Genomic DNA, 26,738 nt, shown 5'->3' with positions numbered 1-26,738 from the left:
GTCATTTACATATGTGTATGTGTATGTATATATGTATATGTAACTGTGGGCTTATCCACTCATGCCCCAGTTCCCAAATAAAAACACAAAGGCTCATTATTTATTTAAAAATGCCTAGGCCATAAGCTAGGCTTGTTCCCACTAACTCACAACATATTTAACCCATGTATACTATTCTATGTCTGCCATGTGGTTAGTTAGCTCTCCTCAGTTTCATGTGTCTGGCTTCCTCTGAGTCAGGGCAGGGAATCTTCCCCTCTGACTATCTCACAGAGTCTCTCTCTCTCTCTCTCTCTCTCTCTCTCTCTCTCTCTCTCTCTCTCTCTCTCTTTTCGTGCCAGATATCCCACCTTTTAATCCTGCCTTGACTTATTGGCCATAAGATTTTTATTGATAGGTGATGCTTCCACAAAGCACACAAGAGATTATCTCTGCATATCTCTGTCTTTGCAAATATTAGTTAAATTAACCATTAATAAATGGTATTTTTGAGTTTTATATAAAGCTTTTAAACCAGAGTTAGGAGCTTCCACTTGATATTACAGTTTGAGCAAGTTGTGGTAAATCCTTGCCCAGATTTCTTCCTCATGAATTATCAAGGAGGAAAACCTTCCAACCACAAACAAAGGAAGCAACTGCATAGACCACAGAAGCAGAGAGAGCCACACCCCACAGATAACCAACTTCTGCCTTAAGTGAGCTTGGTTCATTCAGTTGGAAGGGGCTAAAAGGAGGCACCTAAGTGAGAAAGGACAGAACCTTGAGTTAAGACAAGAGCCAATGAATGATTCCAACAAGAAAGCAAATCAAGAGATATCAAGATGTTGGTCAATACCCACGTGGCTCTCACAGCAAACTTACTCTTGCTTCAGCTTCCTCATCTCTAAAGTATAGATAACAAACATCCTTAGTTCCTAAATTACTAACTTAGTGCTCAGTACAAAAGTGTCTAGAACCAAAGACATAAAGGAAGTGTTCTGTGAGTTACAGGTTGACCGTATTATTATTTCAAGCTACATGGAATATTTGTGCCCGTTTCAAATTCACAGTGATGCTTTCATGTGCTCACGTTTATCCTCCAGGCAACAGACACTGTCCCCGCATGGGTAAAAGCTGCCAGTGCTCTCAGAAGCTAAGCTGCATCGGCTGAACTTTGTTCTGACAGTTAGGATAAGGAACAGTAGGAAAGCAACACAGTCAACACATACTCTGTGTAAGGAGAGTCCTTCCTTTTTGCCACTTCCTATGCCCCAAAGCAGGAAGGCCCAGTACTTGCTTAAACAAAGACTCTGTTTTGAATGGCCTCTTTCAGATGATTAAATGCCGAGAAATGTCATCCCACCCATGCCCTGCTCAGGCCTCCTCTACAGCCTCCTCTGTTTACATCTAAACTTCTGTTCAGATCCTTTCTCTTCACTACTCTGTGGCACGTGTTCTCCCTCTTTTGACCTCAGAACACTTGGAACTAATATTTTGCCACCAATTCTGATATGGATCTGCCTTTTATTTCATATACTATATTTTCCTGACCATTACACTTCCAGAAGGAAACAAAAGCCAAAAAACTTTGGAGTGTGATAGTGGGCATAATTACTTTATACTACTTTTATATAATGATCATAGGGTGTGTGTGTGTGTGTGTGTGTGTGTGTGTGTTCTCCTTAGTTGAATAATCAATGAAGCTTGGGTCAGAATGAGATTTACTTTAGGGTTTCAGATTTAAAATACTTAACACAAGATAATCAAGATAGAGATTTGCCTTTTATTTGCTATCGGTAAGTTTTTATGTCTATCAGCTGCAAGCTTCTAGATCATTCTGTGTTGAAACACAGTTCTCCATTGGCGTTTCTGCACAGCACACCAAGCTTGCTCTTCGGTTTTGTGTTTTGTCTTGTTTGGTTTTGCCTGTGTAGTAGTGAGGATATACTCAGGTTTTCACCCATGGAAGGCAGGCACTCTGTCATGGAGCTGTCCTTCAAGTCCTGTGGGACACTAATGGTTACACTTGTTAACATGGTTAACAAATGTATCTTAACTCTGTAGGGGTTATTTGCATCCTTACCAAAATACTAAAATCGCATATCCTTCTAAGGCAAATATTCGTCAGGTTTGCTAGCAGCCAATAGGAAGACTGGAGATTCTGAGGTTAGGGATCCAGGTCAGAGATAAACACACCATCAGAAGCATTCTCCAGAACGCTTGATGCAGCTAGAGATGCAAGCTAGAGATGCAAGGAAGTGTGAAGTGGATACCAGTGGCTCTGTCCTACGTGTGCAGTTCACATGTGTCAGACCCAAGGATTTCCTGACTTTACTAGCACTAGTCATTCTGCAGTGGGCTCATTTGTCAGCTTGCAAGGAAGCTGTCAAAATACATATACTTTCCATGCCTCGGTTTCCCTATACGCAATATAAAGGGGGCTTACTTCACAGCCTTCCTGTATTGATTAAGCTTACAAATGAGGTAATACATACATAACACATAACCTGTCTATACCTCAGAACTGAACTCAAACGTTGTTCAAGGTAACAATACCAGGTGACTGTTGTCTGCCTCTCCGCTCCATTAAATGGCCTGCCCCCTGGCTTAGTCTTCACTACCAACTCTGCATCACTAACACCATAGGCCATTCTCTAGGTCAACAGTTCATCCCTTAGACGGTGACTAAGCTAGTGTTTTCTCTACTTTTTTTTGTTTTGTTTTGTTTTTGAAACAGAGGGTCATGTACATTAGACTGGACTTATAACCTCGGAGGATTCTATCTGTTTCCACTCCTGTCTGTTTCCTTCTTTCCAGTCAAACACACATACTAACAAAAACGGAGGATGTTTTTTATAAATGTTCTAAGACTTTTCAGTTCTAAATTCTCTCCCAATAACAATTTAGCAATATGGTAACTTAAAACTACAACCTCGTAGACCCTCCAGTTGCTGAAGTTTCCTTTGAGGCCTTACAACAACGTCAGTCTTAGAAAGCCACAGGAGATTGGATAAACTTACCTGTAACAAAAAATCAAAGAGAGCCATCTTGGACCACTCGTGGTGATGGATTTCAGTGCAGTCCCACTCAGGTCTGGGAACCCGGCCATTCAGCCAGCACTTCTGTTTTAGCAACCGCTGATAAGTTCCCCAGGTGATCTTAACAGAGGAATGGCTATCATTGCTTGCAGATGCTAGAGATGAGTCCCAGAGAATGATAGGGCGAGGTCGGCCATCTACAGAATCAGAAAGCAAATAGTTCACTCAGCATGCTGCTGCATTGAGTAGCAAATGTCCTTGGGCAGGTCACTCACTGATTCACGACCTCTCTCACCTGTCGGGTGTGGGACACTTCGTAACCAAATTCCATGGTCCCTGTGTCTTCACACAAGTTTTAAGACTTTTATATAAATGGCACTCCTGGTCAGTTATAAGTCTTATGAAGTGGAAAGTTACTGTAGACAGTAAAAGAAAATTTAACAAGATTTATGGATGTGGCAAGAACAGGCTACTAAGTACTACTCAAGCATCCTCTGGTTTAGTGTGGTTTTACTCCACATCTAAAACAGCAGCCACCACAAGAAAGGAAAGAATCCAGACATTTATAATTGTCTATTCAAGGTCTGAGCAGAGCGGTCTCTGTTTGTAATAACAGCTGTCTGATTTTCTGAGGCTACATCAGCATGCCAAGGGTGGGGAGAATTTTTAGAAGTCCCAAATTCAAAAGAGAAAATGGATGCTTCGCATCAATTTCTGGAGTCACCAAAGAAGGAAAGCAGGAAAAAGACTGCTTTGGTTTCTGTTTTTCTCTTCTGATAGAAGAGTGTGAGCACAGCAGTGCTCTTGGGAAGGGGTCACACATTCACACATAGCCTCACAAGGTGTCTTAAAGCAAATGTCACTTCTTCAACTGCATGTGCATAGATGATTTTTTTTAAATGTCACTAAAGTTGTTTAGCTCTCAGTCACTGGATAGAAACACCATTTCACTGCTCAGCTGAATAAAGTATAATACATCCCTGTGGAATCCTCATCAACAGGAAAGACCACGATGGAGCCTATTGAACAACAGTTCAGGCTTAAAACCAGAACTGTCATTTGCAAGCCCCCATTTCATCCAAGCAAAGTCCCAGAGATGGTTATGGCCAGGGTTACTTATAATTCAAAAGTCAGCGCAGTGCTCTTGAAGAAAACAACTCAATTACAACCATCTAGGAAGGCAGCCCCCTTAACTCATTCTGAACAAGCCTGAACAGAAGAGCCCTCAGGAATTCTGATGGGAGTGTCCAGACATGCCAGGAATTTCGGAAAGCCCTTTGAAACAGCCTGGGATGTTTGAAATCTACAACTTTCCTCACCTAGCTAGAAACTCAACCCCCCTTCCTTGAATCTTGTAGTGCTCTTATCTGCAGGAAACAGCTGCTGGACCCATTTGGAAGTTGGTGGCACACCAACGGTTTAAACACGTTAATTCAACCATTGTAATTGCCCCCATTCCAGCAGGTCTCAAAGGAAACTCCTCCTCCATTTCATTGATAGTGTCGGGCAGAGCATTTGGAAGGTCTTTGGTTTATACACAGTAGGTAAATCACAGTCAATGACACACAGTTAAGAGAAAGAAAGACCCTCAAGCTGACCCAAAAGATCATCAATTACTGTTTCTTTCTTCTTCTCATTTCTTTACTAAGTGATCGAGGCTCCTGAGACCTAATTCAATTCTAAAACAGAAGAGCTAGACAATCTTGTATATCCCAAATACTGTGCTGATTTTAAAAAGGAGAAAGAGAAAGAATAAATTTGTGTACGATCTGTCTATCATATGAGGAAGACGAGCTGGGCCAGTGTGGCCAAATAATGAATAGAAAATACCATGCAACTTTCTGAGACAAGCACTTGGGACAACTGAGCCAGTATCCTGGACACTGCCACTCACCAACAGCACTTCTCATCTCAGAGCAAGGAAGTGTTCAAGGGTAACTAAAGCCTGAGATTGCATGTCCACAGGACAGTCACTACAAGGACAGGCAGGAAGCTGTTTCCTGTACACCCCAAGGGCCAGGAGGAGTAAGAAGTGGTCTACAGAAGTCAGAGAAATCTTCTTGCTTCTCTCCACATATTTAAGAGCATCCACGCCTTACTATAAAATTAAATAAAAAGAAGTCTCCTCATTTTAGGCAACAAAGAAAAACTCTGCATGAGAACGTATGAGAAGAAAAACCCAATTGTCTGCTGTCCACGGCAAATGGTTGTTTTGTTTTCTCAAGTTTTCCTGCCCTCTTCACTCTCACTTGAATAAATAAATAGCTTTAAAATTTTAGGAAGAGAATATGGTTAACTCATGACTGAGGCTTAGACAGACCTCTTGCTCTCTAATCTGACTTCCTTGTCTAGTGACATTAGACAAGTGACAAGTCCTGCCTGCCTCTTCCTCCTCCATGTCACCGGGCTGATCATGTATCTTCATAAACGGACTCCATGATTATTAAATAGGACTGTGTATAAAGAAAAATTTCTTTCTCAAACTTTTATCACCTCTACCTGGTACAAACATTCAGACTTCCCTTCCTCAAGGTTTTTGAGCATATTCAACATATAATTGTTACCTGTAGCCACCACACTGTTGTAAGACCAGCATGTTAGATAGGTTTACCCTCATTTGTAAACAGTGTATGCCTGTAACTAATAGGTAAAATTTTTATGTTGCCGTATAAAATGGAAGAAAAATTAAAGCAAATAAATAAACCCCCTCATCCTAGTGTTTAGCATAAATGCATAATTAAGGATGATTTTATAGCAGCTGTTTCTACACATGCACCTCCAACAGTCTTCTAAAACATAAGCTTTTACCCAACCATTGTTGCTTACTGAGCAACTGCTATATGCCAGGTAGTGTTTTGGAGCCTAAAGCTAAATTATAAACAAGTAGGTGCCAACTTTTTTGCGCTCAGGAAGCATAAAGTTTTCACAGGATAAAGAAGCAAAAATTCCACAAAGAAAAAAATAGAAATTTGTGGATTCTCATAATTGTATCATTAAATATTATAGTACGGATGTTTATTCTACAGTTAAATATTTGAGTAGCACTGATGTAATTATGCAGTAAATCTGCAGTAATGTAGCCCAGTGGTCTGCATACTATGCAAATAGCAGTGTATAAACATTTGGGGCTGTGCCAGTCATGTGGTCTCCACCACAGCCATTCAGCTATATGCTTGGCTCAGTGGCACAGTGGCACACTGTAAAGGGACAACTGATCATGCCTAAGCCAACAGAGCTTTTTTTTGTAAATACTAAAGTGTGATTCCATATGAGTTTCAATTGTCACAGGAATATTGTCAACCTTTTTATTATTTTTCAGCCATGTAAAATTGCAGACATCAGTTTATGAAAGCAAAATAGGTACTGGGCCATCTTTGGCCACAAGCTGTATGCCCACGAATTTATCAATCTCTTTGATAAGTCATCAAATTCTTTGATGGTTTTTGTTGTTTTTCCTGTTGTTGGACGGTTGGTTGGTTGGTTGGTTGGTTGGTTGGTTGGTTTGAAACATGATCATACCATATAGCCAAGGTTGACCTGGAATCTGCTGTGTAGACCAGGCTGGCCTCAAACTCAGAGATCACCTGATCCTGCCTCCCAGATGCTAGGATTAAAAGTGTGCAGCACCACAGCTCATGGTTTCTTCCCATCACCCAGCTGCAGACTTCCTGCTGTAGCCAGAGCTGGACCTGAATCTTCTTCCTTCCTCCCATCTCTGCTTCATGGATACTGAGATTACAGGCATACACACACACATTCATTGGATACACTTTCTATCCTGATAGCTAATAAATCATTTCTCAAACTGCCAAAAGTGGTTCAGCAAATAGGTACAATAAATTATTCTTCATGGCCATCCATGTTTCCCCAGCAAAACATAAAAACATTCTTATTCTTCCCTGCCTTTCAGGGAAAGGGATTCCCAGAGAACAGAGAAAGCCAGTGATCTGAGGCTCCCTGGTTGGTGAGTGGAGGAGCACAGTCCTCTTGCTTTTCCTCGCTTGCTGTTCATCTTCCCATTAGAGCCAAGAGTGTCTAACCCAATGGGTGAGAATATCTGTCGGTGTAAACGCAGATCCCAGCACAGTAAGTGCCACTGAGAGGAGAATCCCACATTATATAAAATACAGCTTTTAAGAAGAGTAAAGGAGCATTGATAGATCGGAAGGGATGATGGGAAAACAGTCTCTGCAAACAGGAGCCTGCCTGGTTAAACGCACTCACCCTGAAGGGTTTTTGAAATGAGCAGTGTTCATCTCCTTCCATTCAGATTTGTCAAGATGATACAGTGCTGTGCTCTCTGGAGAAATCTTAATGGCAAAGAGATAAAATTCTAACTGTCAAGAGTGGTGGGAAGCAGCCTTTAACAGATGTGTGATGTCCGTGTGAATTAAAGGTTACACAGCTGTCTTAAAAATGAGACTTGCCAGTAAAAACTCCTCTCTTCCAATGTCTGAATATCTCCTCAGAATTTTGATGTTCTCTTTAGTCATTTTTGACTCAACAGCACAAAGAAGACATTCTTTGGGGGGAGATGGAGATGAAAATTAACCAAGGATGTATGCTTTACACAATCTCCTTTGTCTACATGCATTAAATGCCCTTCACTTTAAACTCTGGCTGACTGGTTTTGCTACACCATAGGGGCAGGCCAAGCATGCTGGTGGAGTGTGAATGTCTGCCCGTATTTATCACCAGACAAAAATAAGCAAAAAGTGTTCTGAGCTGTGAATCAAAAGTCCTTTCTATCGAATGGGCCGCGTTCCAAGCCTCCTTGTGAATGAGACTGAAAGGAAGTAAGAGTTCAGCATCGGGCCTTTCACAAAACACAATTCTACAGAACCTTGAAAACAAAGCATGGGCCAGTCAAAACCGGTGGAGCATCTTCATTGCAGGAAATAAATTCCATGGGGCTCCATCACAAGCATCAACAAGTTGCCAGCAGAAAGCCTTATGCTACAGCAGATTGCCCACTGCTAAAAGCAATAAGGTGTCCATGGATATTTCTCCAAGGCCTTGTACAAAATGTCTAGGTATGCAAACTTGTTAAGTCCTACTAAATTCATTATTCTCCAGTGTCTCGAAAAGCAGGATTTGGAGAGAGAGTGTGTGTGTGTGTGTGTGTGTGTGTATGTGTGTGTGTGTAAATGTATGAGCTGGAAAGATGACTCAATCATTTAGTTCTTGCTGCTCTTTTGGAGAATCAGAGTCCAGTTCCTGTCACCCACATCTGGCAGCTCGCAAACTCTTACAACTCCAGTTCCCAAGGATCTTATCTCTTCTGGCCTCCAAGGGTACCAGCTCACAGGTGTCACACACACACATATGTATTCAAGAGTACACATAAATAAAAGTAACTTGAAAATAAATCTTTTCAAAGGTAGTAGACTGGATGTGGTGCCCACCCGATTTGAACATACAGAAATTGAGGCAAGAGCATTTTGAGTTCATGGTAGTCTAGTTGATATCACTGATTAAAAGTTAGCCTGAGCTCTTGAAAGAGACCTTATTTCAAAATAGCCAGGAATGGGGCTTGAGCACACTAGTAGGTCTTTTGCCTAGCATTCCCAAGAGTACTAAAAACAATCTCTGTGTCTCCCTCTCCCCCAACTCTCTCTCTCTCTCTCTCTCTCTCTCTCTCTCTCTCTCTCTCTCTCTTTCTCTCTCTCCCTCTCTCTGCAACTATGTCTCTCCCTTTCTTTCCATCTCTCTCTGTCTCTGTCTCTCCCTTTCTCTGTGTCCCTTTCTGTCTCTCTGTCTCCATGTCTCTCTGTGTTTCTTTGTCTGTCCCTCTGTCTTTCTGTCTCTCTGTCTTTCTCTGTCTGTCCCTCTTTCTCACTGTGTGTCTCTGTTTTTCTGTGTCTCTCTGTGTATCTCTGTGTCTTTCTGTCCCTCTCTGTGTCTCTCTCTCTAATTCTTACTCTCAGATTATGTGTGTGTGTGTGTGTACAATTTTTCCACTTATTTCTACTTTTTAATTTTATCTTTGAGATTACAATATAATTACATTTTCCCTTCTCTTTCCTCCCTCCAAACTCTACTATATACCCCTCCCTCTCTTCTTCAAATTTATGGACTCTGTTTTTCATTAATTGTTATTGCATGGATTTATGTATGTACAAATACATTCCTAAATGACCTATATATAACCTGCTCCATCTGTATAATGTTACTTATATGTACACAGTTTGACTGAAGTGACCAGGCAGGTGAGATCTCTCAGCTTGAAGCTCGTGACAAGCTAGCATGTGTGAGGGAAGCCCAAATAGGAATGTGTGATTGGTGAAAGGCTTGAGAGATGAGTGAGTTGGAAGGAGATGATGAAAGTTCACATATAGTCTAGATTTTTGGTACTGTTAATTCGTCTATCCACTTAAAAGGTATTTAAAAGCGTCATTTACTCTCTAGACTTATGTAGTCCCAAGTTTGGGGTAGAAGAAATATGAACAAAGAGTGCATAGATAGATAGATAGATAGATAGATAGATAGATAGATAGATAGATAGATAGAGTAAACTCCCTTGGGTTCCCAGGCAAGAGCTGAACCTTACACATCTTAGAAGTTAATATAACCAAGCATATAGCATGGCTTTTAAAAGGAAGACGTGAATGAACAGGAACAGTGACAAACTAAAGACTAAGCTGAGCTCCGGGACACATGGTTGAAAGTCACAGGTCACTAGAAGAGGAAGCTTTGCTGAGAAGCAGCTCAGGGCTTGCTAGGATAGGGTAAACAAAAAAGTCACACATTGTTTCTATCCTGAAGCCAGCACTGTCTCTTCAGGACCAGAGGCAAGACCTAACACTCTGAGTAAGATACTAACCTCCCCAAGATGCATAGAGAGAACTTTCTCAACTCCTCTTGCAAGACTTGTGAATCCAATGAAACAACACCAGCTCTGACAAGTCTAACAAGGGAACAAATCTTCATAAGGTTTTATAAAGTTTGCTTATTTATTCATTTTGAAGGAAAAAGGGTAGAGACAAGATTATGTAGTTTCCATATGTGTAGATGCTACAAAACTAACCAAGCGGTGGAGCTCAGGATTTGTCTTGGAAATAGATTTCTATGTAAATTGAAGAACAGAAAGACATCACTATATATCTATTAGAATGACTATTATGTCAAGCAGTGGTGGCACGCACCTTTAATCCCAGCACTTGGGAGACAGAGGCAGGCAGATTTCTGAGTTCGAGGCCAGCCTGGTCTACACAGTGAGTTCCGGGACAGCCAGGGCTACACAGATAAACCCTGTCTTGAAAAATCAAAAAAAAAAAAAAAATTCTCCTGGCAAAATCCTGGAGAAGGGAGAAACTTCAGACACTGTTGGTGAAAAGGGAAATTAATCCAGCATTGTGGGGAAAGGTTTGCAAGGTCCTCAAAGTAATGAAAGAAAATATACAACTCTTATCAGCCAACTCCTAGATGATCTCCAGGGAACTGAAACCAGAATTGCACAGATAAGTCTACATTCACATGGTTACTGAAGCATCCTTCACCATAGCCAAGCTGTGGAGACAACCCGCATGACCACATGGTGGAATACTATTCAGTCTGAACCAGGAGAAATGCTGTCACACAGGACATCATGAAGAAACAGGAGGCCTGAGCAAAGCAAGACAGAAAGACAAAGACAGAATCTACACAATCCCATACGTAGACACTAAAATACCTGAACTCTTAGAATAAAAATTTGTTGCTCGAGTCTAGGAAGAATAGCTAGACGACTTGGGGGCATATGATGACAAAAAGAATGCCAAGTCTCAGTTAGCTGAGACCAGAAGATTGAATGATCTCATGACAGGGGAGATGGCTCAGGGGATAAGGCGCTTGCTGCACAAGCCTAAGGACCTGAATTCTGGGTGTGGCCGCCTCATGTGCCTCCAGCTTTAGTGCTGTGAGTTGGGTTAGAGGTGGGGGCAGGGTTAAGTAGATCCAGCTAGTCTACCCAAGACAATGAGCACCAAACTCCACACTGTCTCAGAAGAGGGCAGTGGAAAGTAACAGAGGAAGGCACAAGACATCTGGAGCGCAGGGGTGAGAACACTCCCATGTGCATACATGTGTGAGAGAGATAGAGAACGCTTTTAAAAATTCATGATTTATTACACAGAGTAATGACCAAAATCAAAATGCATCGTGTGTCTCAAACTAACTTTAAAAAAACAGCTAAAATGTTTTTATTATTAAGAAATACCAAGTGTCTGAAGTGATAGGTTTAATTAGCCTACCATGCCACATTAAGAGTATTTATCAATTATATATTATGTATCTATATTATATACCTAATGATAACCCAAAAGTATACAGAATTATCAACTAAAACTACAATTAAAGAGGCATTAGATTTTTAGGTAATTTAGACCACTTCTGCAAGCAAAAAAACCAAACCAAGTCTGTTTGTGTATTCAAATATTCTCTGGGTTGAACAGAGCTCAATTTGTCCCAGTGTTTCATTGCTGATTAACTGCTCAGGGGAGTGTGCAGCCTGGGAACCGGGAAGAAAGCCATGTGACTTGTCCAACATGACCTGCCCAAGCAAACAAACTATCCACTCCACTATTAAAACTACCCTTCCTTCTGAACCTCTGCTTGTGGAGCGACCCTGAGCACCCACTCCCTAAGAGCCTCTTCTTCACCACTAGAAGCCCCTAGATTCTTCTTGTCTTGGTGTTGACTTTAAAATGCAGGAATCAGTGCTGGGTGTGGCCAATATCCCAGCACTCAGCAGGCAGAGGCAGGTGGATCTCTTGAGTTTGAGGCCAACCTGGTCTACATAGTGAGTTCCAGGACACACAGGGTTTTAGAGACCTGTCTCAAAAAACAAAAAAAAAAAACAAAAAACAAACAAACAAACAAACAAAAAAGTGCCACAGAAATCAAATTGGCTTCCCAGGGTGATGGGGCTATGGTAAGGGTGCCAGGCTCTACAAAGATTCAAAAAACCATATTTGGGAGGTAAAGTTCTCCTTGCCTTTGCATAACCTAGTCTGGGGAGTCTTGGGGTTCATGCAGTTAAAGGAGTTAGGAGTTTCTGGCAGCCTTGTAATGTAAGCCCGTAAGCCCAATGATATCATTCTCTTCTCTAAATCCCTCAGTAACTCCCCATCCCCCCGCATGCTGAAAACAAAGCTCAGGGTCCTCACAGGATAAAGGACATACTGCCCATCTACGACAAACTTGTCCCGCTTCATTCATTCCTCCAGCCCCAATCTCCAGTTCACAACTACCCGCATTTTCCTGAGGACGGGCTGCCTTCACAAGCCTTTCAGACTGTCTGCCTTTCCACACCAATCCCAGCTCCTGCTCTACCCACAGTGACTTCTAAGAGACCATTCTGGGCCAGCAAGATGGCTAAGTGGGTTAAAGTGCACACTGTGGATCACATTGTGAAAGAGAAACAACCGCTGGAAGTCGTCCTCCGAGACACACACACACATCACACAAACTAAATGAACCTAAAAACAACTGGAACACATGAATGATTTGTTTCGTAATCCCCCAATGTCCTGTATAACTCGTGTGTTCTAAGACATGGCTAATGGACTCAGAACAGAAATGCCGCTGCTGTGAGACACCAGGAATCCTCGATTCCAAAGATCTCCCTGAAAATGAATGAGAAGGATTAGGGAGAAACTTGAGAATTGGAGCTGGGAAATGGGCAAAGCTTTCTGTGCCCTCATTCGCGCCAACTAATGCTTGACTCTCACGCATCCGTGATGCTACAGGACTCTGGAACAAAACAAAACAAAAACAAAAACAAAAACAAAAACAAAAACAAAAACAAACAAACAAACAAAAAAGGAGGGGTGGAAACCCTCACGCATACACGCACACCCACTGACCCCAGTACATTGATATGAGACTAGTACTGGGAAAGCATGGGGCCATACTCAGGAGAGACAGGACAGTTAGACTGTTGAAAGCAGGTTACAATCTGGATGGCTGAGGAATGGGGATACAACCACTGGAGACCCTCCTGTGGCATGACTGCTCGCCAAGGCAGCAAGGCAGGATGATGAAGAATCAGGCTACTGAAGTCTCCCAGCTCACATCTGTATCAGCTGCACTATGCAGCATCCGGAAACCTGTGTTAACTTTTAAGCTTCAGTTTCTTCACAGGGAATCAGTACCACAAGGGAATCATGTGTATGATACTCTTATATATACACATGAGATAGTGAATGGAAAGCGCTCTCAGTTCCAAAAAAAAAAAAAAAAAAAGTATCAGCCATTGCCAGCTACGGGACTCGCCTTGAATTAATTGTGGGTGACCATTTACTTAACTCAAGTAAAATTAAAGAAACTATGACAATCTAAAAAGCAAACTGCAGGATGCTAAATCAGCTTAGAAACTAGATGAAAATAAAAAGTTATATTTATTATAAGTATGCAGTGGGCCCTATTATAAATATTTGAGAATATCTATAGAGACAATTTTAGTGACAAGGCCAGGTTAAATATTATTATAAAATGTATATATGTTCTAATCATCATTATTATGCTCATAAAAAATAAGGATCAATAAGTTATTGGATCTGGAATCAAACCCAGGCAGTACATAGTGCCAGTATTCACCCTCAGCTACAAGGCTATTTGAATTGGATGGCTATTAAATAGGGAAGTCCTATTCCCTGCCCCAGTTCTGGGACAGCCCTTCACGGACAAATTCTGGGCCAATAGATGGAGCTCATTACAGGCAAATAGTGCTGAAGTCATAAGCATTGACCCTTAACTAAGGAAAGAAAGGTTGTCTGGTCCTACTGAGCCTGTGCATTCCTTTCACCAACCCAGAGCTACAACATATCAGTCCAGAGAAAGCAGGGTCATGGCCTTGAGGTCAGGGGGATGTTGCTTGAAACTTGCAATCAGTGGCAGTAAGAGTCACTCTCACAAGACTAAGCCATGTCAGGTCCACAAGGATACCTCCCCTGGGCTATGTTGTACAGAAATGCAGCCCCAAGGACTGGAAGGGTGTCTAGTAAAAAGTGGGTGATCAGTAAACATCTGTTAAAGGAATACAGATAAATATCGCCCTAACAGAGGAGTAGATTTGCATGGAGTTGAGGCACAGGTTTACAGTGTGAATACCATAACAACCACTCATTGTTGCTCCTGTCCTAGCCCACTGTGAGATCAAGGAAGACACTCCAGATGCATAACACAAGGTTGCCAGGTCTCCAGTGTGTCTGTGAAGGTATGTAGTGGGCGAACAAGGGGACACTGCAGCCAGCCAGTGATGTTTGGGAGGGACGCTCAGTACACTTTTGTCCCCAAATGAATGCAAGTATTAAGCTAGCCAGCTCAATTTGATTGCTAAAGAAATAGCCCTGGGGCTCTTCTGATAAAGAACAGAATGTGCTTTTGAGCAGAAATTTCAACAATAAACCATGATTGTACACTCCTAAATAAATATTTTAAGAAAGCTTGCAGACGTGTCAAGGGTTTGTAGGAATCAGAACCAGTGTGTGTTTCAAATTGGGGAGGCATTGCCAGAACTCCAAGCCAATGGATTCCATCCCTACCTGACCCCTGAAACAACAGTAAAAGCAATGCTGCCATTTTTCCACCCTGGCAGATACACCAGCAGCTCGGGCTCCCAAGGCTTCCTCGGGAAAGTTGAAAAGACAGAAAGAAAGCACACAATATATTTCTCCTGCTCTGTAATAAGAAGAGGCAATGCAAGTTGGGAAACAGTGAGCGACTTGGGATCCACAATGAATTTAAATGGAGGTTTGTGGGGTGCCTGTAGTTTGTCATCGAAGCAGCTCACTGCACAGAGTTCTTGGAACTAGCCTACCTTAATTCAGTATGACAGCTCCATGGCAATAAAACAGCATCCTAAAAATAAAGCATACATAATGCATCTTCCATGCTGGGTATGAAAAATAGCAGGATGCTTAAATGCTACCCACATGGTGTTCCCGAGACCCATTCACAGAAATGTGCAGACTCAAGGGGAGCTTTGGCAATGCTCCTAATTCAGAGGTCAGATGGCATTGGGCTTCCATTCATTCATCTCTCATCTATCCATCTATCTGTCTATCTGTCTGCCTATCTATCTATCTATCATTTTATCTCTCTATCTTTTCACTCATTCACTCACTCATTCTTGTGGGAGAGAACATGCCAGCATTCTTGTTGAGGATAAAAGACAGCTTTCAGACAGTGTTTCTCTCCTTCCACCATGTGAGCTCTAGAGATCCAACACAGGTCATCAGGACTGACAGCAAATGCCTTTACCTGCTAAGCCATCTTGCCAGCCCTGAGTTTCCTCCTTAAATGCATTGACTTTCACATGGTCATAGTCTGCCTTGTCTTACCCTAGATTAAAATTTTTAATTTTTTTCAAAAAGCTGCCTGAATATATTGACCCAACACCATGTGTACCTGATGCCCTTTGCAATAGCTTGAGAATCTTGCACAAGAAAAGAGAGACAGAAAACAAACTAACATGTTCAACCATATTTTCCTGCTCAGGGTTGTTCAAACCAAACAAGAAAATCTGTTAAATATCAGAATTTTAGCTTCCATTTAAAAATAAATACAGCAATGCTCAGAGTGATACATCAGTACTTTTTCCTCCTAGCAAAAACAGTAATATTGTTGAACTTAAAAAAATAAAAATAAAAATAAATAAATAAATAGTAGCACAGTCAGAAGCTCTCATGCAAAAATTGGTACAGCTTAGTCATTATCCCATACCTGTCCCAGATAGTATTTAAAACATAGGGTTGCTTTACAGAAACAATCTGTGGAAGAATTAGCCTGTGAAAAATCAGATACAAGTTCCAACTTTACTAATCACTAACCATTTGGCTTGGGGAGAAATTTATAACCTTATACAGCTTCAGAATTTCTCTATTTAAAATAAAATGGGGGTTCAGTGGGTAGCTTTTCTATCTTCATATGGATATTCCCCAATGCATCATGACTCCAAGTGCATGGTAGTAAATTGTCTTATGTACATGGCTAACACACCATTATTATATACTGTGTTACGTCTAGCACTAAGCCTTAATAGATGACAAGTTGAATATTACTGTAAAAAAGTATCCTGTTACATTTCATTATTTTTTTATATATAAAACTAAGTTGGCCTTTATTTTAAAAATGCAATGACAGTACCACAGACACAAGGGTGGGTGGTGTTTTCTCAAGATGTGGGTGGATCCTTGGGATTTTAGATCACTGGTTTCATAGACAAACTTAAAGATCATTCATTGATAATTAAGGTAGAGAAAAGCAAGGAATGGCAGGAACGGGAAGGGGTTTTCTGCCACTTTCTGTCCTTAGATGTGATTTCCCACATTTGTCACAGTGTCTGATGCAGCAAGATGCATTTACAAATAATTTACACTTAGAACTCACATAGTGCTATAGCACATGGAATGTCTTGTCTTTATGTTTATTACCAATTCTACATATCAGATGTTACTGATATTTTATTTTATTCATTTTTTTGTGGTGCTTAGTATTGAACGGAGGACGTTGTCCGTGTTGGGCAAGTGCACAGTTGGTGATACCTTGATAAAGGACCCCGAGGCCCTTTAGTAAAGGACTCTTAGGCATCATCCCAGTTGGCCATGTTGGGCCTAATCAGTTTTACAGGTTAGATCTATTAGCCTGCAGCAACTGTGTAGTTTGCTCTTTTTCCTAAACAGGTGTCCAGCCAGCCCCTTTCTCCTCATCAGGGGCTTACCGTTCTTAATCTTAAAGGCTTAAAGAGGGACTAAACCTGGGTCTTTTTTAAAAGATGCTTTACTTTTAGCTTTGGACCTCCCTCAAAGACAGCCATAGAACACAAATCTGTGTCCTTAGCAGTGACTAGATCCTGTACATTGGCATGCTTCTGACATTCCCTACCTAATTACAAACGTTCCCATATACACTCTTTTCCTTTTCTAGAATAGCTTTGCAGCATTCCAGAAAGTAGCTGAGAATAAGTATTGGCAAGTCCATGGATTTCAAATACATATTTTTATATTTAAAGAGATTCATTTAAAACATATCATCCTAAAGCCAAGAACCAGTCCACGAGTAATCTGAGCTAATAATTCTGTGATGATTGAATCACTATTTCTCTTATCAATTTTTAAAATTGTGAAGACAGGTCTGGAGAGATGATGATTCAGTAGTTACAAGAGCATATTACTTTTGGGAAAGAACTCCAATCCCAGCAAGCATATCAGGCAGCTCAAAACCATGTGCAACTCCAGTTCCAGGGGATCCAGTGCCCTGCTCTGAACTCTGAGGACACTACATCCACATGCATAAGCCAAATACTCAAATACACATATACATATAATTTAATTTTTTAACCTTGAAAAATACTTGCTGAAGATGGTCTATAATGACAGTCCCTGTAACCGTAGCTCAAATTAATTTACAACTTTTCAACTTTATGATGGTGTGAGAGTACTCTGTAGAAATCATATCTAAAATTTTGAGTTTTTATATTTCCCTGGACTAACCTCTGATGCTAGCCTGCTAGACTAGTATGTGATGATGCTTTCTAGCAATGCCAAGTGGCAGCATTGAGCCCCAGTTAGCCATCTGACTGTGACTGTGATCATGGCCAACCAACAACCTCCAGCATACTATATTGCAGGTATTATTTGGATATTATGTTTTACATCTCATCAAATACACATCTCTGTGTGTATATGAGCCTTTATTATAAAACAAGCTTGGTGGTAGACGATTTTGCCCAGCTATAGTCTAGTACAAATACTCCTGCGAGCTACCTGATCATTCTTAAGATGGGACAGGCTGAACAACAATGGCCTAGGTTAGCTATATTAAGTGAACTTCTAATTTCAGTGCATAAACCTATGGTGAGGTGAGATGTGTTGATAGTTGGGGCTCTCTTTATCACTGGACCGGATCAATGGATAGCTTCTACTGGGAGACCAAGAGTGGGTAAGCCATTCGGGGTCTTCTTTGTATCTCCCTAGGAATGTTACACAATCCCTTTCATACCATGGGCTTTTGACAAAAATTCTGGCCTTCTATCTTCATATTCATCAACTTCCTATTATGGAGTTCCAAAGTCCTGTGACTTGAGAACACTTCCAAAAGCTTTTATGTGGACTTCATGGGATAATGGAGACTCAGTTCTTAAAACAACATGGCGCTTGGTGTGAAGTGACACTCAGTGAGCCATGGTAACAATGGAGGCTGCTGTTCCCTTAAGAGAAGAGGTTTCTGCAGCCTGTATGTGTGCATGAGTGTTGGTCACCTGTGATACTGTATTCAATGACTGGGATTCTGATTGTTACATATACGGAGAGAAAAAGCGATGCCTTGTAGCCCCTTAAAGGATGTGTTTAAAGAAGCTGATTGGTGAAATCTAGAAAGACTTGAAAACTTAGGATAAAAATACAGAGAAAGATCTTGACTCCCAGGTCCCTCTGAGACCAGTCTGTGCAGTTGAGAGTGCAGACTGCGGAGGGTGAGCGAGTAGACTGCAGAAGCGACACAGCTTCTGAGACAGGCAGAAGCAACACAGCTTCTTGGACAGGTCCTGTTTTGGGCTGCAGACATCCAGGCACCTTCCCCGCCAGAGGAGAGGTGGCCACCCAGGAGGGCTATGACCCCCAGAGCAGGTGAGGGAGTCATCTTGTCTCCTGGGTCCATCTGAGACCAGTCTGCCCAGTTGAGAGTGCGGACTGCAGAGGGTGATGGAGTGGACTGCAGAAACCACACAGCTTCTGAGACAGGCAGAAGCAACACAGCTTCTTGGACAGGTCCTGTTTTGGGCTGCAGACATCCAGGCACCTTCCCCGCCAGAGGAGAGGTGGCCACCCAGGAGGGCTATGACCCCCAGAGCAGGTGAGGGAGTCATCTTGTCTCCTGGGTCCATCTGAGACCAGTCTGCCCAGTTGAGAGTGCGGACTGCAGAGGGTGATGGAGTGGACTGCAGAAACCACACAGCTTCTGAGACAGGCAGAAGCAACACAGCTTCTTGGACAGGTCCTGTTTTGGGCTGCAGACATCCAGGCACCTTCCCCGCCAGAGGAGAGGTGGCCACCCAGGAGGGCTATGACCCCCAGAGCAGGTGAGGGAGTCATCTTGTCTCCTGGGTCCATCTGAGACCAGTCTGCCCAGTTGAGAGTGCGGACTGCAGAGGGTGATGGAGTGGACTGCAGAAACCACACAGCTTCTGAGACAGGCCCTGTTTGGGGCTGCAGACATCCAGGAGAGGTGACCAGAGCATGTGGAGAGGTGACCACCTGGGAGGGCTCTGACCTCCAGAGCATGTGAGGGAACTATCTTGTGTCTTGGGTCCCTCAGAGACCAGTCTGTGCAGGTGAGCGCTCAGACTGCAGAGGCAACCCATTATCTGGGACAGGCCCTATTTCGGGCCTTTATCTTCAGCCAGGAGGCAGGTGGGAAAGCCAGACCTCTGTGCACCTTCCCTGCAAGAGGAGAGCTTGCCTGAAGAGAGTACTGTGACCACTGAGACTCAGAAGAGAGCTGGACTCCCAGGACAGCTGACAGAGGCTAACAGAATCACAGGAGGAACAAGCTCCAACCAGAGACAACTATAACAACTAACACCAGAGATTACCATATGGCAAAAGGCAAATTTAAGAATCTTACTAACAGAAACCAAGACCACTCACCATCACCAGAACCCAGCACTCCCACCTCAGCCAGTCCTGGATACCCCAACACACCCGAAAAGCAAGATTCAGATTCAAAATCATATCTCATGATGCTGGTAGAGGACCTTAAGAAGGGTATTAATAACTCACTTAAAGAAATACAAGAGTACACTGCTAAACAGGTAGAAGTCCTTAAAGAGGAAACACAAAAATCCCTTAAAGAATTACAGGAAAACACAACCAAACAGGTGATGGAATTGAACAAAACCATCCAAGACATAAAAAAGGAAGTAGAAACAATAAAAAAAAAACCAGAATGAGACAACTCTGGAGATAGAAATCCTAGGAAAGAAATCTGGAACCATAGATGCGAGCATCAGCAACAGAATACAAGAGATGAAACAGAGAATCTCAGGTGCAGAAGATTCGATAGAGAACATCGGCACAACAATCAAAGAAAATGTAAAATGCAAAAAGATCCTAACTCAAAACATCCAGGAAATCCAGGACACAATGATGAGACCAAACCTACGGATAATAGGAGTGGATGAGAATGAAGATTTTCAACTCAAAGGACCAGCAAACATCTTCAACAAAATTATTGAAGAAAACTTCCCAAATCTAAAGAAAGAGATGCCCATGAACATACAAGAAGCCTACAGAACTCCAAATAGACTGGACCAGAAAAGAAATTCCTCCTGACACATAATAATCAGAATAACAAATGCACTAAATAAAGATAGAATATTAAAAGCAGTAAAGGACAACCTTGAGATTCCACCTCACACCAGTCAGAATGACTAAGATCAAAAATTCAGGTGACAGCAGATGCTGGCAAGGATGTGGAGAAAGAGGAACACTCCTCCACTGCTGGTGGGATTGCAAGCTTGTACAACCACTCTGGAAGTCAGTCTGGAGGTTCCTCAGAAAATTAGACATAATACTACCGGAAGATCCAGCAATACCTCTCCTGGGCATATACCCAGAAGAAGTTCCAACTGGTAATAAGAACACATGCTCCACTATGTTCATAGCAGCCTTATTTATAATAGCCAGAAGCTGGAAAGAACCCAGATGTCCTTCAACAGAAGAATGGATACAGAAAATGTGATACATTTACACAATGGAGTACTACTCAGCTATTTAAAACGATGAATTCATGAAGTTCTTGTACAAATGGATGTATCTGGAGGATATGATCCTTAGTTATGTAACCCAATCACAAAAGAAGTCATTAGATATGCACTCACTGATGAGTGGATATTAGCCCAGAAACATAGAACACCCAAGATACAATTTGCAAAACACAAGAAAATCAAGAAGAAGGAAGACCAGTGGATGGATACTTCATTCCTCCTTAGAATAGGGAACAAAATACCTATGAAAGGAGTTACAGAGACAAAGTTCGGCACTAAGACAAAAGGATGGACTATCCAGAGACTACCCCAACTGGGGATCCATCCCATAATAGCCACCAAACCCAGACACTATTGCATATGCCAGAAAGATTTTGATGAAGGGGCCCTGGTATAGCTGTCTCGTATGAGGCTATGCCAGTGCCTGGAAAATACAGAAGTGGATGCTCACAGTCATCTATAATATGGAACACAGGGCCCCCAATGGAGAAGCTAGAGAAAGCACCCAGGAGCTGAAGGGATCTGCAACCCTATAGGTGAAACAACAATATGAACTAACCAGTACCCCCAGAGCTAGTGTCTCTAGCTGCATATGTAGCAGAAGATGGCCTAGTCAGCCATCACTGGGAAGAGAGAGGCCCCTTGGTATTGCAAACTTTATATGCCCCAGTACAGGGGAATGCCAGGGCCAAGAAGCAGGAGTGGATGGGTAGGGGAGCAGGGCGTGGGGGAGGGTATAGGGAACTTTCAGGATAGCATTTGAAATGTAAATAAAGAAAATATCTAATAAAAAAAAGAAAGAAAACCAGAGAAAATGGAGTCTTTATTCCTTATGGTCTCAAGAATTCATTCTCCTTTTATGACTCTAAACAGACTTGCCTTTCATCTCAAATTAAGGTGTTTTTTTTTTTTTTTAATGCCAACTGTGTAAGAGTCTTGGATAGTCAGGAAGATAACCCAAATGCTTAACTCTGCACCTCAGGCAAACTATCTTCCTTGTCTGAGACATAAATGTATTTTCATAAATACAAGTAAAGGTCAAAGAATAGATACAGTCCTTAAGACACACTACATACATACAAGATGTGCTAACTACCTGCTCTCTCCTCCATATAAGAAGATGTATTTCTAGACTAAACCATACCACTTAAACAAATCATATTGTTCTGCCTATAGAAAACCCATCATTAAATCATGCTAGCCTGATATCAACATGCCATGCTGATGGTGCTCAGCATAATACATCTATAAGCCTTATTATTTGTGCTGTAACAAGGCTACCAGGAACATTTGTCATTAGCCTCCACAGTAAACTTTTTGTGAAGTCCTTCCAGATGAATCCCAGCCTGGATTTAGGATAAAAATACTAATGCCTGTCCCTAGCATTAGAAGCTGGAGTCAGGTACAGATTTGCCGTCAAGCATCAAAGAAACAAGGCAAGAAGGAACCCCTGCATTCATTCGATGTGTTCCATGAGTGTCTACGGTATGCTATAGAATCCAGTGGGATCGAGACACACAATAAAAAATACAGGAAACATTGCTGCCTCCCAGACACAGAGGCCAGTGGGAAGGGAGAGATAACACAATAGGATTATATAGAATGAGCTGGATCTCTTTCAGAGCTCAGACATTGCTCACGTAAAACTAAGACTGCGTTACAAGAATAGGTGGTCCCGACAGAGAAATTCACACCCAACAGAAATCAGGAGAAAATAAGCACCATAGGAAGGGGAAACCTGAGAATGTTCATTGCATGCTGGAGCTGGCCTGTTCTTGTCACCTACCTCACTGTAACAAAACACCTGTATGAAATGATGCACAGGTGAGTCCATACATATGCTCCTGAGGAAGCTGACCTGACTTCATGACTCTAAAACACTGAAGGGAAGAGATATTGAAGCAAGAACAACCACTGAAGCCATCTGATACAAAATCCTACGATTGAACTCATCACACTGAGCCACGGCTGTGACTCTATTCATTTATTTCAAACTGCCACTTGGATATGGCTGGAGCGAGGACCATGCCAGAGACTTCTTCAAACTGAATCTTAGGGGTTTTGATATTCTAGAAACCCAGGGAACAGAATCAAATGTCCAAGTGGAATTCTGGCACAAAATAGGCACAGTCAAACTAGAAGAGTTCTATTGCTAGTTTGTTCATAAGAGAAAATGACCTTTGAGGGTTGATGGCCCAAAGCAACTCAAGGAACTTGGTACTTGGCTCACTCAGTGGAATAACAGCAATAGCCAGCGCTTATTGAAGGTTTGGTTGGTGCCAAGAACTGCTGTCTATGTGTAAGCTACCATCAACTTCATGAGGTGGACAGTATTGCCACTGCACAGCTGAAGAGAGATGCTCTAACATTTCAGCCTAGGTGGTTCTACATTCCAACACAAGTCCCCGACATGGCATTCTCATTCAGAGAGTATCCTCTGTGTGGCATGATCATTTCCAGAGACCGGTGCCAATAGAGGTCAGAAGACAGTGTTGGATACCCATGAATTATAGGCGGTTGTGAAACACCCTGTGTGTGAGTGTGCGTGTGCATGTATGTGATTTGCAAAAGCACTGAGTGCTTTTAACCACTGAGACATCATTTCTCTATGCCCCGCCCTCCCCAACCCCTTACTCTTTAAATCATCCTAGGAAGGAAGTTTCCATAGAAACCCATAAAGTTCTATGCAAGGCTGTCAGCAAGCTCTGTACCCTGGCTTCCTGTCATCGTGCAAATTGTCACTAGTTTTAATTAGATTTAACATGCCACGAAAAAGTGCACAGAGAGAAATGGAGAGCAAAGATTGCAGTGTGGGCTTTCCCTCACAGGCCCAGTGCAGCTGTGCATTAGAACTCTAACACCCCCAGACTGGGAAGAAGAAGAATGCCACGCGTAGGGGAAAATGACGCTGCTGCTGCTGCTGCTGCTGTCCAAATGGGAAACATGGGTGGGGAAAATAATTCAGAGAGAGTGGGGGAAAGGAGAAACGATCCCAAATCCCCAGCAGCTGCAAATAAGAAGCAAGTGAATCTGTTACCTTGGATGAACTCTAATTTCCTGCTCACAGATGGCAGGGTCCTGTTGAGACCCAGGATCCTGTCCAGGTGGAAGGCAAACACTTCACTCATGTCCAGAGGCTGCTTGAGAAGCCCACAGGGGCTAGGCCCGCAGCCAGGCACAGAGCCTGAGGTGCTCCCTTCCAACACCAGCAAGCGGGTACCACTCTTAGAGATCGCTGGTAGGATGCTAGCCACCTCACTATCAGCCAGGAGGCGCATTCTGCGGATGTCTTCTTTACTCAGCCATGAGGGGGCGCTCTCGCTATAAATCCTAATGTTGCTCTCTCGGGCCCTAGGCTGCAGCAAGTTTGAACCTCTAGTTCTGACTCCAGGACCATGCAGCACCCTCCAGGGTCGTTCACCAACCTTGGTTAGGTAACCCTGAACATAGCCAGGTACTTCAGCATATGCTGCCCGTGCAACTTCCTGCTGTATAAAGGATGGTCTAACCAGCACCTCCTGATCAGAGGCTGCAGATGCCACCGCATACTTCTTCCTGCGCTTGGGTTTCACCGTGCCACGGATATTCGCAGGCTTGCTGCGCTTGGAGCGTAGAGTAATGTACACCACGTTGGGCTGCAATGTGCTTCCATTGCCCTGCAACTCTGGAGGGGCCAGGGTACCATCCAGGGGAATCTCCGGGAAGGGTACCTTGAAGATGTCGTGGCCGTTGGGTGGTCCCCTGTCAGTCGTCTGCCCATGCTGAAAGGAACCTCTGCCCACCTGGCTCACCAGAAAGCCCAGGTAGATGGCACAGGCAGTGCCCAGCAGGAGGTTCCGTCTGGTCCTGGGACGCCGACTACTCCAAAGTTTACACACTCGTGGGGCGCACAGGGAGCAGACAAACCAGTTTATGAGCTGCCCCGGCTTGTCTGGACAGGTCATTTCTCTGCCGCTTCCACATGCTGAACTAAGTTTAAAGTCTGCAGCTGGCTCCGGGTGACATGATTCATGGCTTCCTGAATCCAGCCGTCCAGTCCGCTTCGCTATCTAAGTGGTCTCCAACAGGCAGAGAGGTAAAAGAGAAGGGTCGCTGCTGCGGGTTCTGGGAACGCTTTGTGAACTGGCCACCGCAAGCCTTTTAAACTCCTATCAGCCTTTCCCAGGAGAAAGGAGGGCTGACTCTGGGAATGAATGGAAACAAGAGTTGACTGAATCACTAACTCAACCCATTTCAGTTCCTCTACAAGAGGAAAGAGGCGAGTAACCCTTTCCTTCCACAAATTCTACCAAGTTTGGTGTAAAGTTTAAAATGCGGAAGCAAGATAGGTGTGTGAGTCTGATTTTACTTTAAAGTAATGAAGACAAGCTGCAAAGAGCATTTGATAGATCATAGTTAAAGCCACTACATCTGAGAAGCAAAACTCTTAAAAGTCATCAACCAGGATCCCCTGCAGACCCCCTTTTTGTGATTCAGAAATAAGACAAGAAATAAATACTTTTTAAGATTTTTATAGGCACCCTAAGTTTTGTAAGATATATATTATAAAAATATCAAGTAGTGAGTTTATATTTAAACATATTCTCTTAACTAATGTTCCACATTGTTTTCACAATATATTCCATATCTAAAATTGTTATTTAACTACCCCTTGATGTCTATATAACTTGGAAAGGGTGAGTTCTCTCTCTCTCTTTCTCTCTCTCTCTCTCTCTCTCTCTCTCTCTCTCCCTCTCCCTCTCCCTCTCTCTCTCTCTCCCTCTCTCTCTCTCACACACACACACACAAAATTACTTTTTATTTCTTTTCTTTACACTAAAGAGNCACACACACACACACAAAATTACTTTTTATTTCTTTTCTTTACACTAAAGAGAGCAAAATGAAAGAAAAGAATCTCTAGGTTTTTGGGGGGGGGTTTGGTTTGGTTTTTTGGTTTTTTTTTTTTTGCCTTTTTCTTCACATTTTTAAATAGGGGGGAAAGGTTGTTTAAGAAGAAAAACAAAACTTTACTTACACAGCTGGCCCCACGCTTAGCTCCAGGAAGAATGGAATTCCTGACTCTAATGCACAGAACTATGAAAGGCTGAGGCGCGTAAGGAGAACATATTTCATGGTCAAGGGTGTTCCACCTTTCAAACATCTCAGCTCAGCCTTAAAAGCTGCCGCCTTCTAACAGTGGAGCAAAATGATTTGTAAACTGGCTGCTGCACCGTTTTCAGACACGTGGGGTTCTTTTTTAAGATGATCAAAAAAATAAATAAATAAATAAAATTTAATTTTTAATTTCTCCAAACACAGCTCAGAGCCAGTTTACATTCAAACAACTTTCTGCTCCTTCCAGCCCCTGGGAGCCCTCTAGTGTCTCATTTGCTAAGCGACACAAAAATGTCAGCCTTGGGAAGCTGAAGTGATCTGAAGTGTTTTGCTGGAGTTGGTGGAGACCCTGTTGCCAAATAAATACCTTAGAAAAATGAGGAGCGCTCACTGACCCCTGCCTGACCCCACGGAGTTGGGAAGGGGAAACAAGACACCAGAGTCCAGGGCCTGCAACTTACCTTACATCTGGGCTGTTTGCAGACTAACACTTGTCTCCCACCAGTTCTGGGTGGGGGAAAAACGGCCAGGAAAGGTAGACAAAGCTAAGAAGGGGGTCACTGAAAATGAGTAGAGAAACGGAAGCGTGAGATAAGAGTGGGGTGGGGGAAGATGAGAAGGCTCTGGCGGCATGCAAATGAACACAGCAATGGCCCTCAGAAGGCAGCCTGGACCCCTTCTGATTGGAGGTCTTCTGAAAACAGGTTAGTGATTGGCCTGGGTCATTTGCATGTCCTGGCACAAAGGCAGGATCAGATGACCTTGGGGTCTCACTGGGCTTACTTGTCTCTGCTTCCGCAGCAAACAGAATCAAACAAGAAGCCACAAATGGGATAGGGACGATTACCCCCTTTTTAGAGAAAAGGCTGTGATGTGGC

The 26,738-nt window shown here is 42.7% G+C and overlaps 1 protein-coding gene across 1 annotated transcript in view; it reads right to left on the bottom strand.

Annotated features, from left to right (window-relative positions):
* Gask1b (golgi associated kinase 1B) overlaps positions 1-25,926 on the bottom strand; it is a 56,262-nt gene extending 30,336 nt beyond the window's left edge. The window contains exons 1-3 of the mRNA XM_021158640.2: positions 25,781-25,926; positions 23,801-24,946; positions 3,000-3,214 (exon numbers count right to left, since the gene is read on the bottom strand). Of these exons, the coding sequence (XP_021014299.1) occupies positions 3,000-3,214; positions 23,801-24,707 (1,122 nt within the window). The 5' untranslated portion in view covers positions 24,708-24,946; positions 25,781-25,926. The remainder of the gene's footprint in view (positions 1-2,999; positions 3,215-23,800; positions 24,947-25,780) is intronic.
* Between the last annotated feature and the right edge of the window lie 812 nt (positions 25,927-26,738).

The sequence above is a fragment of the Mus caroli genome, chromosome 3 (assembly GCF_900094665.2).
Source record: "Mus caroli chromosome 3, CAROLI_EIJ_v1.1, whole genome shotgun sequence".
Taxonomy (NCBI): Eukaryota; Metazoa; Chordata; class Mammalia; order Rodentia; family Muridae; genus Mus; species Mus caroli.
This window is presented reverse-complemented; position numbering and strand designations above follow the sequence as displayed.